Source organism: Oryzias latipes, chromosome 6 (genome assembly GCF_053564925.1).
Source record: "Oryzias latipes strain Hd-rR chromosome 6, Olatipes_Hd-rR_3.1".
Classification (NCBI taxonomy): domain Eukaryota; kingdom Metazoa; phylum Chordata; class Actinopteri; order Beloniformes; family Adrianichthyidae; genus Oryzias; species Oryzias latipes.
The window spans coordinates 13182768-13201559 of record NC_136242.1 but is presented as its reverse complement, the minus strand read 5'-3'; the positions used below and the strand labels follow the sequence as shown (position 1 = coordinate 13201559).

The 18792-nt window shown below is 41.8% G+C and overlaps 1 protein-coding gene across 1 annotated transcript in view; it reads right to left on the bottom strand.

Moving 5' to 3' along the window:
• cspg4 (chondroitin sulfate proteoglycan 4) overlaps positions 1 to 15217 on the bottom strand; it is an 87844-nt gene extending 72627 nt beyond the window's left edge. The window contains exon 1 of the mRNA XM_011475870.4: positions 15041 to 15217. Within this exon, the coding sequence (XP_011474172.1) occupies positions 15041 to 15104 (64 nt within the window). The 5' untranslated portion in view covers positions 15105 to 15217. The remainder of the gene's footprint in view (positions 1 to 15040) is intronic.
• Positions 15218 to 18792: the final 3575 nt, after the last annotated feature.

Genomic DNA, 18792 nt, shown 5'->3' with positions numbered 1-18792 from the left:
TGCCCCTTAAAAATTCAAAATCTCCATCTAAAGAGTTTCCCCGGGATGCACTGTGGTTCACCAGCTCCTGTGTTATAGGGTTAACGCTCTTTAAAGTACCTTAATTCTTTGACCGCTTGCACAATTAACCCAAGTCTATCACATTCTAAAATCTGAGAAAAGCAGCTTTGCACTGATGTGCAACACTTTACAACTATAAATTGTTATAGTGCACGTAGAGAGGTCAACTTCTGATCAGAAGATTGCAAGTTCAGTTCCTACCCTGCCTGGCCATGTGTCAAATTGTCCTTGGGCAAGACACTGAATGCAGCTTTGCTCCTGGTGGTTCTAGGTTGGCGCCAGTCTTCGACAGCAGAAACGCCATCAGTGTGTAAATGGGACTGTGACTGTGAAGCACTTTGGGCCCTACAGCAAGGCAATAAAAGCGTTATACAAGTATCCATCATTTGACATTTTCAGAATCCGTTGGAATTACATTGCCCGTTGAAATGGTCATAGAGCAATGGTAATTCAGAGAACGTGTGTCATTTCCTGTCACCGGGGACGGCTCCATAGTTAAAGGGTTAAATGACCAAACAAGGACCAAGTGAACAATCCAAAACCCTCCTGGTTTTCTTCATGTTTTTCAGTTTTTACCTTCAGAGATTTGCTGTAAACTTGTTTTTGTTGATCCAACTGTTAAATTGTTTTGAATTTTCTTCCTTTCAGAACACTGTAAAATACAAAATGTTATGAAGACATAGCAGTTTGGGCTCACCAAATGTAAACTGAACAAACAGTATTTAGACTATGGTCATTGCGGTCAATTTGTACAATAGAGATCAATCCCAACAGAAGGTCAGGAATGCTTTTTTGGCCGTGAAGACACAGGGCGCTCCGAGGTCACATATGGTCAGCTGCTTTTATGTTCCATGGGAGACCATCTCCCATGGTCAGACGCTGACACAAAGTGGTGTTTCAGTTTTCCCAGTCACCACAAAACTGCTGGTTGTTTTGGGTTCCCAGTGATTCCCCCCTATCATTTGTTTTTGTTTGTTTCATCTTTTAGTCAGACATTCAGATTCTTCCCTCACATTATTGCAGCTTTCCTTTGGCAAAGAAAACGATTCGTGTCTTTATTTACAGCTCTGTAGAATTTATGAAACTTGGGTAATGCCTGAGGACATGTAGAGGTGAAGAAAGACCTGACATTCCTGAACAACATTGTGCAGTAGAGACCTAACGAACACAATGGATGAAGCGTCCACAGCTGGAAAGGACTGAGTTGGACAGGAAGGAAGACAAATATTGGCCATTTTAAATAAAACTTTTCTTTGAATAAGTAATGAATTTTTAAGTTATATGTATAAGGTAGGGTAATGTAGAAACACCACAGAGTACGATGGATGGTTTAAAATCTTCAGCAATAAGTTGTGAGGGAACCTTTCTTAAACTTGTAGATGTTAACACTTTTACATCAGAGCCAAAATAAGAGACGCTCTTTGACATCCTGTTACTCTTATGCGATCAAAATGATTTCGATGATTCTGACATTGAGAAAAGTGGCTTTTCATATCGGTTTTGCACTGGTATGGAACATGTAAAGTGTTGCACAGTGGCACAAAGCTGCTTTTTTCTGCGACAGAATCTGCTGATTTACAGTGGCTGGTTTTCATCACTTCAAAATCTGCAACCACAAAATGCGTAAACGGTTGAAGAGTTACAGTACTCGAGAGAATGTAAACTCTAGAGCTAAAACTATTGTGTTAAAGGATTAAATTGAGCAACCTTAAAGGCTAATTTATGTTTTTTCAACTCCACAAAAGTGATCTAAGTGGTTTCATTTTTTTACAGCTCAAAAAGATAATAGATTTGACAGCGTTCAAGCTAGAATGACAATGGACACCCATTTTTTTAGGTTATTTTTAGAACTTAATGTTGTGTGTGTAGATTTTGTCATTTTTTTCCCTAGACCTATTTTGATGCACAGTTGCATGACTTGTGGTGGCACCATGTGAACAAGTTTTGTTGTACTTTAGATATTGATTGCATTTTCATGCTTTGAAGACTCCTCATGTGCCCAAATCTTGTGTTTTTAAGTGGTATTGTAGTAACTTCTTGCTTACATGCTTACATTAAATAAAAAAACAACTACCTGTGTTACACCTTTAATCTCATATTGTCAGTTCACACTGCACCCTTACAAGCAGATTATTTTTGTACTGGAGTTCATTTTTGAGTAGGACTTCAGTATCACAGATCCAAAAACATGAGACATGTTGCAGAAAAGCAGCTCTACTTCTACAGCAAAAATGAGACGCAGGCTGTGAACAAGCTCAAGCTTTAGATACTAATCTACGAAAAATTACAAAAAAGTAGATATGTGTCATCAACACCAGTCTTTGTCAACCTTTTCTGGAGTTAAGGTAGACCTAGCAACTGAAAATGTACAAAAGAGAAACTAGTCTGTTAATGATTTACCAGTCCCTTAAGGATCTGACGTGCATTTTTTTGTAATTGTTATAGCACAAAAATCTTGAAGTTGCTTGGTCCAGTTCTCATATACAGTTAATGGTTATTACACTGTTGGATATTTGTGTATTTGTGCGCTACAGTTGACAGGAAGAGATGCTGTTACATGAATCTAATGAATCATGGAAGATGTAGTGAAAAAACAGTACATGTGCAAAATATCTTGATCGTATCAATGGTCGGATTAGAATTTAACCGTGTACATGGGCCAAGAAAACCTTTTTCCGATTAGAACAAGCGTTGACATGCGCAGCACTTTCGGTTGGAATAAATCATTTGGGCATGCGCAGTTCTGTTTAAAATACCGGAAAAGGAAATGAGTCCCGCTGTAAACAAGCTGAGCTGCCACATGCATATAAGTAGCAGCTCGGTAATATACGAGGTGATCATCTAAACGTTCTTTTTTTAATGTTATGAATATTATGAAGCGCCTGTTCGCTCATCATTTTATTTTTAATCCCTGTGGTCAGTGCTTTTACGTGGAAGAAGGGGGCTGGAAGAACGGTTAGGAGAAGGCTAACATGCGCTAACAACAACATTTAGCCTTTGATGAACATAAAATCCATGCGGGAAATGCTGCAATCTGCATCTTGGCTGCACGCAAACATGTGGGAATAACATCAGCCTTTATTTTGTCGGGACACAACTGGAAACACAAATCTACGTGATTGTTTGAACAGTTTCTAAGGACTGAGCGACATTTCTGCTTTGAAAAGCTCACACAGCTCCCCAAAGCCGCTGTGTGGCGGTCCGAGCTCTGCTCGGAGACGGTAGACATGGTTGTCCTGAATTCGGCCCCCCTCGCGAGGGGTGTCAGAGAAGATGGAGAGGGAGAGGCAAGGAGCCCGCTGGGCAAGGGCAGAGCGTAGAGGCGTCCGTGCTTCGCACCGGGCCTCCGCGGATCAGCCGGTCGGCCCTGTTTGAGCTCCAAAGCTTTTTCTGGAGCGAAACATCCGTCTATGCATGACGTTAAACCAGAGCAGCAGTGACACACGATCGGAATGTACAGTTTACTTCTAACACGATCGGATAAACAATCGGCATAACCCACCTATCTCAATCAGAAAGAAATTTTGATGTGGGATAGTCTGATCAGGGCAGTGTATTTCGAATGGCGTGTTTACATGACGCATTTTTCAATACGATCAGGCGTTCTTTCAGATTATTTTTGTCCATGTAAACGCAGCTACTGGCTATGATGCCAGTCAGACTCTTTAAGATGTAGCATTTTATGCACTTTTTCCAAGGTCTAACACCAGATCCTGCAGGAAGCTACACTGCTAAACATCTTTAGCTGTTTTTTTGGTTGCAAATAAGGGACTTCATGAGCCATGTCTGCACAGTGACGTGAAAATGCTAACCCCATGTGATTGGTTAGATTGATGACATGTCAGATTGAGGCCTCCAAGAGTGATTGACAGTTAAAGGGGCAGAACTTTTTCCAAAATGAGAGCAATTGACCAAAATTGCATTAAAGTCCCGGTCAAGTCAAAAGTGTCTCTAATAGGATGCAAATGAATACAAAGAGAAAAGTATTTTATGATTGTTCATATTCCTAACTAACTGGGGAGCAGAGCAGTTGACCTCTGATTGAAAGATCGCTGGTTCAGTTTCTGCTCTGCCAGCCTATGTGTTGAAAAGGCCTTGGGCAAAACACTGAACCCCACCTTGCCTCTGGTGGTTATAGGTTGGTGCCAGTGTCAGTGTGTGAATGTGTGTGTGCATGGGTGAATGGATCTGTGACTGTAAAGCGCTTTGGGTCTTCTAAGAAGGTAGAAAAGTGCTTTACCATTTACCTACTCAGAGTGAAAACTTGTCCTGTGTGGATGAACACAGAGCTGATATCCTGGCATTTGTTTGTTTTTGGACCAATTAGGTGAAATTGAGTGTTTTCTCATGGCACACTAGTGTTCAGAGACACACTGGTTGAAAAACTCTGATCTAAACTCTAAACATTGCAAAACTCCACAGTCTGGATTTCTTTTTCTGAAAAAAGTGAGGAGAGACGGAAAGCACTGAATCTAAATGGTGGAACCTTCTCTCAATATCAATAAAACACAATTTCTTTTAGCTCATTTTGTAAAATGTGTTCAGTTTTGTCTCCTATTTCATCCTCTCTTCACCCTCCACTCCCATGTGTTGGGCATCTCAGCATCTGCCATAACAAATCTGTGTGAAACCTCCCTCCACAAAGAGCTCGACTGTGTAAAGTTTCAAAGCAGTGACGTGTGTTTGAGCAGGCCCCTTGACAGGTCGCTCCTTTATTCCAGACGGGCAAAGGGGAAGGAAAAAAAAACGAATTCTACGGCCGCATTATTTCCTCTGGTTATTTTAAGCTGTCGTAAAAACAGAGATGACGACACTTGCTCTGGCCTTTTAAGACTGAAATCTGTGTGAACCACAGCACATAAAGAATGCATGCCCTCACACACAAACAACAACAAATAAACCCTCTCCACCCTGAGTATCCCGTCCCCCTGCTGCCAACCTCATTTGAGGCAACATGGTCTTTTGTTGGGTCTTCAGCTATATTTATCTGGTGCAAGCTATTCCTGTATGTCATCCACCAAATGCTGAAACTGCTGCTATCCCCAACTCCGCTGATCCTGTCTGAACCCAGCCTGTAATGATGCCGTCTGGCCTCAAATTACTCAGAGTGTTTCATGCTCCCTCCGCGGTGTTGATGAAGATCTTGAGTGGGACAGAAGCTGGCACTGCTACGCCTTCCTATCAAGCGAGGCTTGAAAGGAGGCCCTCCCAAACTGCAGTCTTCTACTGTCGTTCTGTGGGGGTAGCGGAGCGCAAACCGCCGTAGCGGCAAGCCGCGATAAAAGGGGAGCGCATGTTTATTTTACATTGTAGATAGCCCTCCCTGTGAGAAATCCATGCTCTCTGGTTTTTGTGAGACTGTCACAAGCGCCCTCAAACTTAGACACATTTCAGAGCTGCAAGTTCTCCTATATCACCACCAAAATTGTGTTTTTGAGGTTTTTAACTTTTGATATATTGTTTTTGATAATAGAGGATATATTTAAATAAAATCATGCTCAAATTTACATTTCTGTTAATCTATTTATTAAAATCAGTGTCAATCAGGAAAAGAAGAAATTGTTTTGATTTAAAAAGAGCTTATTTGTGAGGGATATCTAGGGGGTATGAGGGGCTGTAAACAGGGAGCTCCTAGTTTTGGGTGATGGGATAGGGGGTCTGGGTTGCTCGCACCACAATTTAGAGGAGAATTTTTAATGAACTCCTGCTTAACTGCAGATACTATGTCCTAGAAAATGACAGGTTTTTGGATTTTGGCTAAAAACAACATACATGTAATCATAATTAAAAGACGATCGGAGATGATCGGAGTGGGACTTTAAAAACTCGTAGAAATTTATATTGACATCTTGGACATACACAGTGATTAAAGGAGGAAAAAAGAAGTTAGTCAGATCTGATGTCTCATGATTAGCCACTGTAGCCTTGTGCTTCTGAGTCATTTCCCCCCGGGCCAAAGGAGACTCCCGAGACATGCAACCCATTACGTTTTATTTAAAATTGAGTCATGTGCAAAATAAAAAAGACTTCTGTCTCTGGTGATCACAACAGTCCCTCAACAGAATAAAGCTCTATTCATGTTAGATTCAACACATTTTTACTAGAGGTACCACACAGTGTTGACTTGTTTTCATTTGATCAGTATGGGTTCGCGTTTTCAAGTTCTTATTGTTCAAAGTTATCCGAGTTTTAAGAGACTTTGATGGTCGGGAGAAATTTTTCTAACTGCTGCATTGCTGCCGTTTCATCTTCATGAGGACGAAGATTGCAGGGGACCCATTTGATTAAAGACTTTGTCTTGTTTTTTCAAGCAGATCTACGATAAATCAGCTCAAACATTTATGTTCACCATGCAGGGCCCTCAGCGTTTTTTGTTTTTATACTCTGCTGTCCTCAGCGGTGATTTCTTGACCCAGACATATCACATGTGAGTTATACAAAGTAAAAACTGTTTCTCTGTCTTATTCAAACATAAAAATCCTATCACATGATTATTTGTCAACTGAACTCTTGGTAAACGATCAGGAGAATCTCAGCAGTCGATCATGGGAAGAAAACAGCTAATGAATGAGGGTCCCTTTGTGGGAGAAGATTTTTTTCGGCTTTAATTTATACTCTCCAGATAAGAGAGACAATAGCGGCTGGGAATGAGTGCATTCATCTTCAAGTCGCTGATGAAACAGACAATTCTTGAAAAATAAAAAAAGGAAAAATAAAAGTCTAAAAAAAGAAGGAGCCCACTGAGGCGGCTCCTATCGAGACATCTGGTCATGCATAATTCCTGCTTATTGAAAAGCTTGGCAGTTCTGTGCTGATGAGAGTTTTCTCTGGAGTTTTTCCGTTTGGGCACTAAACTCCCCCAACAAGCCTTATCAAAAACAAACACTAACAGCTCAGTTCGGAATATGAGCCATTCTATTCTTAGGGCTGAAATGGATTAGAAATGCGGCGCTCCAGGTTGTGGCCTCACTGCAGCTCGAATGCATGCAGCACTTTCTTCTGCTTATTATTGTTGCAGTGGATACACCGTGATGGAGTGGCGGCCTGCCTGTGATGGAGAAGCTCAGGACTTCACCACAAATAACACAACATGTCTCAACAAGTAATTGAAGTGAATCAAAATAAAATAACATATCAAATACAACTATTTGTAACTCTAAACTCTAATTGAGTGGTATTGTATGGTCGGCAGGCGCTACCGCATTCCTTTTCACCTGCCCTAACTGGCTGAGCTGCAACTTCAGGCCCTTCACTCTACCCTACCCTAGTCAAACCTATATGTCCCAAATTCATGATAAACTTTTTCAAAATGTTGGCTTTTTGTTGGTTTCATTTCCATAGCAACCACTTTATTTTTTGCTTGCCTTGGGGTGACAAACAGGTCTGTGTAATTTTTAGAAGAATCCACAAAAGTAAATGTTTTGATTTCCATAGCAACTGAAGTTTTTTTTTTTTTATTAACCACGCCAACATTCTTAAGATGTTCTTACTGTGTGTCTTATTGTTTTGTTGTTTAGTTAGGGATTCATTTATTACCGTTTCACAATATTCTGGTAAAAAAATGTGTGAGCAAAAGGGAACAACATTTTTGTGAGCTTGCTATGCTCAAGCCATTCAAACAACTTTTAAGCTTTCCAGTGATGCTCAAGGAATTACATTTTTTTTAATTCAAAATCGCTGCCTCTTCTTGAGGTTATAGAAACTTTGGTTGTGGTTGTAGACTTAGCTGGTGGAGTGTGTGTGAAATTTTGTGAAGATATTTCCACACTTTGCCACAAAATCATAGGTCCTGTGGCCATCCCATATTAATTTTAAAACTATCTGTGGATATCCCGTCCATGGTGTATTGGTTTCGTTCGTGGAAAATTTCAACTGTTATGATGTCATAATTCTTATGTGGGGTGTCGTTCGCTACACTCAGAAATTCTTTTTTTCTCCGTGTACGGTGCAAATTTTGTTGATTTTTTGAGTTTGTGGCAGGGGTGACATTTTCACTCAGAAAGAAGAATTGCAAAAACATTCTGGGCCTTTCAGTGTGGGACTGCTGCTGGACACAACTAACAGTCATCAATGGATTGTTTAGAAAATTATGACTTTGCCCTCAAAAGCAATGTACTCTTGGCTGTTTTTCACTTATTCCTTCTCTACTTGGGCTATTAAAGGAAGACTTGAGTACCTCTGGTTGCATTAAACTGTGCTGTGGCCATCGAGTTAATGTTGAATTTTCTGCTTGTTTACTCATGCAGCCCTAATTTTATGCTGCTGCTGCTGTAGGTACGACTCTGTCCTTAGCTCCGCCTGTAATTGCATAGTTACTGGGTAATAACAACAATCCTTAAGACCAAATTGCCATTTACGGTCCATAAATCTGGGTGTAGGCCATCCATCACTGAAGGCCCCCATCGCCCCATTGGAAGCTTAACTGATATACATGAGCCTAGGGTAACCTTTGACCTTCGACATGCAGACATGGCCCATACCCACAGAGACTCCTTTGTGTACACACTCAGAGGTAAATAAGGCCTGCGTGTGTGGGCCATCCTCCCAGTCTTCACTAAACATAATCTGAGCATTGCTCTCAACAGACAGCATCCTCAAACCTCAACCCGTTGCCAAGGGTGTGTATGTCTGTTTGTGTGTTTGTAAGAGATGAGGGACACATGCTTTTTGGGGATTTTAGCACCACAAAAAGAGAAACGGAGTGCTTCTGCTTTTTGAAAGTCATAACTTCCCATGATTCACGGGGAAAATCTCCATCTGAAGCATCTGCTAAAGCCATGAAGGACAACCTGAGAGTTCCTTTGCGTGTTCCATCTACTTTATCGAGTGTTTCTGTCGCACATATGTTGATGGATGGGACAGCCTTCCTGGAAGTTGTGACTACTCTGCAATGAGATGAATTCCCACAGACAGTCTGACAACAAGGCCTCAATTAGCCAGCTTAGGGGTTTTGGGGGGGGGGGGGGGGATGTCGCACCCATTCTTGATGCTGAATTTACCATCTCTGCATCACACTTTAGGTAAGTAATCAGTATGTGTGGGTCTAATGCTACCTTCACACTGGGGATGTGGTGTTCACAATGGACTATCGCCACCCAATACTACCGCATGTACCCGCTGTTGAAAAAGGCTACTTGTTAGAGGTCGATCTTGCAAATCTTACTTCATACGTTTTCTTTTGCAGGTCTTTTCCAATATATGAAAGACTTGGTGTGCTATAATTCCAGCCCGCCACACACTGCAATTATTAGTTTCTCTTTCAGTATCAATTTTGAAATGATTGGCATTTCCATGAATGAAAAGGGACGCCATCCATACATCACTACCAAATCTGAGTCCCTGATTGGTCAAGGTTCAACTGGTTTTATGTTCAACACGCATGCAACGGCAATGTGTTTTGTACATGTGAAAAAGTGGCATCTGTTACATTTGTGTTCACTTGTGTCTACTTTCTTGTAAATGTATTTCTGTTCTGCTGACCTTCTTCCTTTTCAGGCCATGATTGGACAAATGTCTCTTAAGCTGCTTGGCAGCCATTTTGAATAATCAAATGGGTGCATTTTGACGGGGGGGGGGGGGGGGGGGGGGGGTATCTGGTTGTTAGTTCGTGTTAAATAAAACAACCCTTTTGCAGTGGTTTAGACCAATTGAGGTGAAGTTATATACGCAGAGGTGTTTGGTCAATGGACACAGGCTGGATGCGAATGGAATGTAATATTGAAAACACACTGGCTGGTGAAAATGAAACCCTTCAACTCCCAAAAGACTTAGACTGGTCACCATAGCAGAACCGCTTTCTACCACTCTGTTATAGTACGTAGAGCCCAAAAACAAACTTAAAAACTTGTGTGGCGATGCGCTGAACGCGAGAGTTTTGAACGCAGAAGCCCGAAACACGCATTTACTTTTGTTTACATAGACTTGTCATTGAAAGTGGTCGCTTGAACGCACGGTGTAGTAGAATAAACAACTCAAATGATGAGTGGCATACTCAAAAAAAGCAAAAATAATCAATATTTTGAGACTTCGATGTCAATATTTTATGTTCTTTCCCCAAATTCCTTTTAACTTTATGACTCTGCAGTGAGTCTGTCTCCCCATGATGCCCATTTGGTAATCTAACCTCTCCCCAAGGTTAGTCACGAAAAGTGCATGTCCAAATGATTTTTAGAGATCCTTCAGAGTCTAGAGGCATAATGTTTGACTTTGCCCTGTCAAAGTCGCTGTAATCAAGCATGTTCAGGTACTTTCCTGTTCAATCTGTCTTCTAAATGAAGGCTTTCAGATCGAGCAATTTTGCTAAATTGAAGGCTGAAATTTATCCCTGTGTAAATTATTTCAAGGTTTCAACAGTCGCTTGATAAGGATCAAGCAGCTGTAGCAGCAATTATGTGAAGTAAATAATGAAACGGGCTGCAGACATCTCCTGTTAAAACCCTCATTTAATGCAGCTTGGAGCTGAGACGCGTACCCGACTATATCAGTTCACCTGAATAAGCATGAGGTGGTCTGGTTTCTGCAGACACCTTTAATGGGACAGTGCGGAACCCCTGCTACAGGAATCAAACCCTCTGTAGAGTTTTTTTTTCTTTTGCAGTGGCTCCACAAATTCTTCTGCAGGGTGGGGGTTAGGCGCAATGTTCCTGCAGCCAACTTTGGATTCCTGCAGCAATGTTTGCTTCGGGGCCAGAATCCCCCGAAATAGTGAATAAACCATGACACTGAAAGTTTTCTCTGTGGCAGGAAGAAACAGCAGGCGGCTAAAAGCGAGAACGTTAAATGATGAGAGACATAATCAATATTGATAGCCTGACAGGCGCATAGATATTACAAGTTTCTTGAAGGTTGTTCAAGAAACACGGATCATTTTTACCTTTTATTTTATGACTATTAAAGACTTAGTACGATGAAAATTGTGCTGTTGGTGTTTTTAACCTCCCTTTTAACCTCCCTCCTTATACTGATGACGGAGAACAAAAATTAAGAATATTAAGCTCAAAATTGCATTTCTGAGTATTTCTCTATTCAAATTGCTTTAAATTAAAAGCAGGGAAAAAATGTCGTAATGAAAAGATTATATTTGTGACGTAGAAAATATGCTGGGCCTGCCACAGGTTCCCTGCTCCGCCTCATTGTGGAGGACTATAGATCCATGTTCGTCTTGGTTTTCGTCATCTGAGCTGACATTTGGATCAAAACTGTACAGCTGGATAGCTCTAATAATGCTCACCATGCATTTTTGTTGCACTGGTAATGTTAGGTGTTTCAGGGGTTTAAACAGATAGCTCAGTTATGTGTGATGGAAAGAGGGGACAGGGTTGCTCTTCACCAGAAGTACCGCCAACAACTCAAAGGCAAAGTTCTAATGAACTACTGTCACTCTGCAGAAACTATGTCCTAAAAAAATCAACACAGGGTTTTTTATTTTATTTTAGCTAAAACCAGCATAATTATGATAATAAAGACCTGGGAACACAGAGTTAACAACTTTTTAAACGCTCACAAAACTGAGGAGCGGGATGGAGGGATTTCATATGGAGAGAGCAGAAAGGGAGCCACCAGTTCTGCATCCCAACTATAAACAGTCTGCATTTCTTGGACGTGCCCCAGCACCCTCGCCTTCTTCCCTGTCCTAACACCATATTGTGTTTAGACTAAAAGGTGAGTCCAGGGTCACACGTTTGTGGGAGCCAGAGCGAGTGGCACAAGACTCAATCTCATCCATTTCCCAATTTCCCATCTCAAATAATGCACTTGTTAATTATCTGCGCACACACTTATAGTTACATGATACTCTACCGCTTTCAAGGAGGACTTCTAGATCGACATATCACAAAGCTAAATCTGACTTTGCATTTGTTTTTTCTTTTGTTACGGAGACTTTGACCCCAACGGGAGATGCTTGAGGGTAACAGCAAAACAAAAATAAAAAATGGGGTGGGGGGGCCAAATATCCATAGAACACTCACAGATCATGAAAAATGGATGTTTTGGATGATTAATGTCATGCACTGTGGTAAATGGGTGGGGCTTTCGATCATTTTTTAATTTACTCCATTGTTGAGTCTTTGTTTTAAACAAAAACCCAAAGGCTTTAAAGTGAGCCATAAATCTAACAATGCTTTTTTTTTCTTTTCGTAGAGGGTAAAAGAAGTCAAATAAGAGGAAGGTTTAACACTCCAGCCACAAACTAAGCATCTCTTTGACAATGCATCAATTATTCAGCTGGTTTACGATTTGGAAATATTTGCTCAGTCATATTTTTTCCAAACTTTGGTACAGTGGGGGGCAATAAAAACGACTTTAACGGCGGCCGAAGAGACTCAGAGCTGCAGGGTGTTGCAGAGACTAGGAACAGGAAGACGTCATGTCCAATTTCAGATATGGCCATGATAAAGTGAGCATCCCTTCGACTGGAAAAATTGCTCTCACATGGCTGCTCAATGCAGAGACATTCAGCCTGTCTGTTTCAGCAGCAGAAAAGATGTCACAGGAAATTCAACGACAGATGGCTTTGCCGTGTTTCTGAAAAACACAAAGTTGTCTCTATGTAGAAGAAATTTTGGATGCCAATCTGGTCAATAGGCTTCCAAACACTGGGACCTGCGACATTTAAACTCATCACAGGAGCAAAACCCTGTGAAAGCCCTCTGGGTAATCTGTGGAGGATTCTCTCAACAGCTTGTGGTAGGTATTTTGTGGAGCAAAGCGGGGGCCAAAATCTAATCAGAGACTTGGTACATCTGGTCAGCATTAGCATTTAGCTCTCCAGGGTCACTGAGTGAGTACTGTTCACACTGAGGCAGCTAGAAATGTGCCAACAGATAATTAGATAAGCAGAAACTGTTCCTCTGCATGGCTTTTTCTTCTTTCATCCTTTTCCTTTTCCCTTTGATTAGAGGAACATTTGGTCTCAGATCTGTGAAAAATGAGTCCTGCTGCATCATCTAACTAGTCAGGTCTGACATTAATGCAGGCGAACTTCAAGATCTTCTGCAAATTGCCACTGAATGCCGAATGCGCTCTGACAGCTGCAAGCTGGCTGGGAGTTCTGCAGAGTCTTCAGCTGATGTGTCACCATCCCAGCAGCCAGTGGGGCTTATCTGTAAATGAGCGAACAGAGGCAGGCTGCTCTTTTCATGCCTGTGATGAACAGATCACAGTGCAGAAGAAATGGATCCAACACCTAGACTGAGATAGTTCTGTAGACTCAAACATGTGAAGTGTAGAGATACATTTCACATAAGACACACTTGAAGAGTGAACCATAAAAAGGTAGACAAAAAAATAAATTAATGCAGTTCCACCAACTGGCCAATTGAGGGCAATATTGCCCAGAATAGGTTCTAACCAGAAAAAAAAACACCTTTAATAACAAGACATTTTTCAATTTTTTTTAATTGAAGTTCCTCAAGTTCACCCAACATAATACACAGCTCTCTTGATGCCTGAAATGAACTGTGAAGCTACATTCACACCGCCATCGACAACATGCATTCAAGCGACCACTTTCAATGACAAGTCTGTGTTAGTAAGTAAGCACACCTAAACACACGAATCTGGCTTCCACATTTAAAACTCTTGCGTTAACACGTCGCTACGCAAGTTTCTACAACCGTTTTTGGGCTCTACCTACAAATCCCACGATCACTCAACACGAATAGAAACTTAATTTAAGGACGAAGATTGACCAATCAGGCACTTGGATTTGGTAGTAACATATGGATGGAGGCCCCTTTAATTCCCCATGTGCAGTTTGTATTCTGTGACACCAAGTCTTTCATATACTGGAATAGAGCTGGAAAAGAAAAAGCCTGAAGCAGGATTTGTTAGATTTGCAACTGTGGTGCTCTTCCAACTGTAGATGGTGGACATGTGCTAATCAGTAGAAAAAGAAGAAGAAGAAGAAGGCCCTCCCTGCTTGTCCATGTTTGAAGATACCATAACAGAGTTCAGTATCAGTTTCCTGGTAAAATGATGAAAAGATTTCTTCGTAAATTTGCTTCCAATTGAGACAATCTTGCATTGTTGACTGCTTCATCTAAAGTCCCACTCCAATCATCTTCTGATCCATTTTCAAAGCGTTCCCAGTGGTCTTTTATATAGTTTTTGGCCAAAATGTAAAAAACTGTATCATTTTCTAGAACACAGATTCTACAGAGCGGCAATAGTACATTTAGAAATTCACCTTTGAGTTGTGGGCGGGACAATTGGCGCTGAGCAACCTCGCCACCCCTTCCTGTCACTATAATATTATATTATACATGTCTTCCATCATAAGGAAAATGCCACAAGAACATGTTAAAAATACTAAATTCAGGTTATTTTTTTTTCAGGTCCAAATGGATGAGAGAATATAAAGTAATTGAGTTTTTAAATCTTTGTTTAGAAACACTTCACCCCACTCATTAGACAACAAGACAAACCCATGTGGCAAATCTGAAGAGGGTGTGCGTGTTACACTCCAACTCCAACTCTATGGACTCTTTGTATTGACCTCCACTGTGAAGCAGTGAGCTCCTAAAAAAAACCCAGTTTCATTCCTCCACTCAAGCCAGATGAGGAGTCCTGCCTTCGTCCTCAAAGAGCAATTCATCGCTCCTGCTGAGGCTCCTCAGCTCAGAGCTGCAGCTTCTTTGGCTTCGCTGCCTCCTGCCTTTCGGGCGACCAGTCCTCAGCGCAAACATTCTCAAGAGTAAAATGGATGTGGAGGTTCAGCAAGGCTGAGAGACAACAAGGAAGCTTTGAGAGGAGAGAGCGACAGATGTTTTCTCAGACTCTGGCCCCTGGTGTTGGGTTTCATACTAGAGAGGGAAGGGGCCATCACAGCAAATGAACAAGGAGCAATAAGAAAATGAATGAATGAAGATGTGATTAATACAGCTGGACAGCTTCAGTCAGGGACAGAGATTTGTTTCCCTTTTGACAGAGGGAAGCAGGAGAAGAGGACACTGACAGAGGGATTTGCAGTGGCACTTACCTCCATGACAGGGGCCTGGGAGGGAGAGCAGCACGGTCAGGAAGGCACAGATGAGAACTCTCATGATTGCCTCGTTGGAAGTTAAGTCCCCCTTCTCTCACGTTAAACACTCTCCATTCAGAATGGGCTGAATGAGTTTCCAGCTTTGGGACCTGCTGTGGGGTTCTGCTCTGCGTGGAGGGGCAGGGACGGGGCGGGACCTCTTCAGAGACGCCCTCTTTTTTTTCCCCTCCTCAGGGCTTCAAGGAAACACACTGATCTTTCTGCTGATCCAGCACTTAAATAGTTGTGACCACTTTAAGAAACAGTTCTCATATTTAGGTTTACATCAGCTCCTGCAGCCACACACCAACACGGCCTTTCTTCTTTCAGGAACTCCCATGTGGGTTTGCATGCAGCTCTCTCTTTCTCTCAGTCTGTCATTACAGCAGCCCTCACAGATCAGCAGCTGCTGTCTGCAAGGGTAAACCTTTTTACTTTTAATTAAAACCACATCAGGTTGCCTAATTCTCTTTCAATCAATGCCCAGCTCCTCTTGTTTTCTGTTCCACGAATCTGAAGCTAATTACGCAGCATCCTCAGGACGGCTGCAAAGGTGCAGAATCTGGCGTCAGTCTCACTTCTTTAAGTGAAAGACAGGACTCACATGGAAAAGTCTGACTGCTTTTCTGACCCAGGGTGAGCAGATAAAGACTTTAATTGTGGTGCCCGCTGCTGCTGATCCTTCCCCCACGCTCAGGTCTCCCCTTCATTTTTTTCCTGATGGCACTCCACCTGAGGATTTTCTAATTTGATAATAATATTAAAGCTCAAATTCACTTTCGGAGCTGGAACGTTCAATTTTCAGCGCTCTCGCAGCACAGCCAGCCAGCTGGCAAATTATTCACGATTCGTACTGACAGCTGAAGTAGGAATACAATTAGAATTTCCATAATACTTTCTGATTCATTGTTGACTGCAGCCCATGACGTTCAATTAGACTCTCTTTCAAGTGTACAAACAACTCTTCAGAGAAGATCAGCAAAATAAATGGGATAAAGAAAACAAGTCAAAATGATGAATGAGTTGGAAAAAGTGGGTTTGAACTGTCAGTGGATTTTTGGGAGTTTTTCTTCACACTTGTTTGAGGGGGGAATGAGAACTTTTTCACATACTCCCTATCAATTTCACACATTTATCAAACGCATGTGAAAATGTTACCAAAATTACCAAAAAAGGGAAAAGATATATGCATGTTAGTTTGTGCTCATTTGTGGAATCTGACAATCCACTAGAACCAAAGTCTGAGCATTACACCTCTACCCCAACACACACCTCACCTGACATCTTGAAGCCCAGATACACAAAGCATGGTAGCAACAGATAACTACAGTATTCCCTCCCTTGTTTATTCCAGAAGTACTGTTTTAAAAATAACCCCTAATAAGGTGAAATCTGCCAAGTAGGATTCTAGGTGTTTTAAGGCTGTAAAACCCCTCACTGCACACTCTATACTTTTTCACTGGCAGACATGAACATTTTCACACTTTTTTCAAGAAACCGTCTTACAGAATGCTTCCACCATACCAAAGTAAAATGTGTTGTACCTGATGCTGATACATTCAAAATTGTCATGGTGCCTCTGTCAGCTCTCCTCCTCCCTGCACTGCTCTGCTCCTGACTCCTCCCTGCTGTGACTTCTCACCTCATCAAGACTCTGCTCTACTTAAGGAGACCCAGCTCCAGCATTCATTGCCAGTTCGTTACCCCTGATGGTGCTTAATCTATCCCTAGACTCACGTCTGCCCCCCTTGTCTTGCTCCCTCATTAACTTTGTTTGTTTTTGCCTCAGGACTTCATGCCACGAGAGTCACCTGAGTCCGACGCTTTCACGAGCAGCAGCTACTTTCCTGAATCTCCTGAGGAAAACTACCTCCTCAAGATCCGCAGCCACGCCACTCGCCAAGAACTCCAGCCACGTCACTCGCCAAGAACTCCAGCCACGCCACGAACTCCAAACTACAACAGAACCTCCAGCCTCGCCACTGTCGTATGTTCGCCAGAACCTCCAGCCACGCCAAAACTCCTAATCACATCGGATCGAAATAAATCCTTATTACTCACCTTACCACTTACCTGTGTCCGGGTTTCAGCATCTGAGTCTGTCTCGTTTTCGGATCATGACAAAAATTCGTGAGTAAAATATAAAGTTTGAATGACCTTGTAATTCCTGGCCACTGCCTGAAGTGATCTTTAGTCGTGTGTGTGTGGGTTACTTTTTTTTATTTTATTTTTTTTACAAGATTTGGTCCAGAACAGGAAATTTTGCTTGACAATAGTCTGAATACAGACCAAACGCAAGGTTCAGGACTCAACCCTGGCTAAATTAAGCAGACTTTTGTTCAGATCAACTGACTTTTCCAGTCTTAATACAGTTCCCTTGAGGCTCGATTGGTCACCTAAAGGGATGTGATGAAAATGGGACATATGATTGGTGTGTGTGTGGTAAGTGTATGATAAAGTATTAAGGCTAATAAAGTTGCACTCATGAAGTACGGGACATGCTGTCGTCCGATGTCCTTACACCATTAGTAAGAAGCACTCTTACTGACCACACGCAAATGCTGCAGGCAGAGTGCACATAAAAGATGCCCATAGGATGTCCACACAAACTAAACTCTGGTTGTCTAATTTCCTAAATTACAAAAATTCCATACCATACAATGTCAATTTTTTGAGCTTTTAAATGTATGAAAATGTCCAGTTTTGACAAAAAGAAAAGCTAAAGTGGTATTTTGATCCATTCACACATTTCTGAGAATTCCTCTAAAAACCTGAGAGTCTGTGCTGCAGGCACCGCAACCAGGCTAACACACATACACACACACACACTTTCATGACAAAGTGTCACGCTAAACTGAAACTTATGAACGCAGAATGAAACATAGGGAGAAAGTTGAGACAACGCATGTGAAAACACTTGTGTCAAACGCAAAAATGAACGACCCTGGGAGAATCTCAGGCAGGCAGCTCAGCAGTGCGTTTACCTGTTTACTCCTCCCTGTAGGCGGTTCAGCCCAATTAACTCACCTGTTCCGCGTCCTACTTAAGAACCAGGTGTGCGTTCTACGCCCTCTTCATCCGTTTCCGCGAGCGCTGGGTTTGTGGCCCCACCCTCCTCCCCGGCTTCCACCTGTGAGCTCCGTTAGGGGCAGTTTTCTATGGAGATCTTGTTTTATTGTGTCTGAACGGAGCCTTATGCTAAACTAAAAGAAATTACGGAAAATAAAGCATTCTCTACTGACACTTGAAAGCAAAAAAAACATTTTCTAAAGCAAAAAAAAAGTTTCTGAAAGCAATTTTTTAATATTTTCATTTGCTTCTTAGTAAGTTTTGTTTGCAACATGTTGGCATAAATATCACTTCACTTCATATTGGATGGCCTCCATTGTTGTTGTTCTTAGCTTCACCTTGCATGTGCTGTGTTGGTCCAACTTTGAATGGCAACACTGGCCTGAATTGCCTGAACCATTCTAAACCGGATTAGACCGGACCACACACCACTCAGTGGAAACAAGGCTTAAGTCCACATTAAGTCCTTTCACCCACAACATGACTGCAGATGAAATGTGCATGAACATTTTGGCTCTATGGTCTCACTGAATGGTCTATGACCTTGATGTTTACTGCAGGCTTCCTGTGTACAGGTTTACTCCTTTTGTGCCTGCAGACTAAGGCTTAAAAGTAATGTATAACCACAGGAATAAAAACTG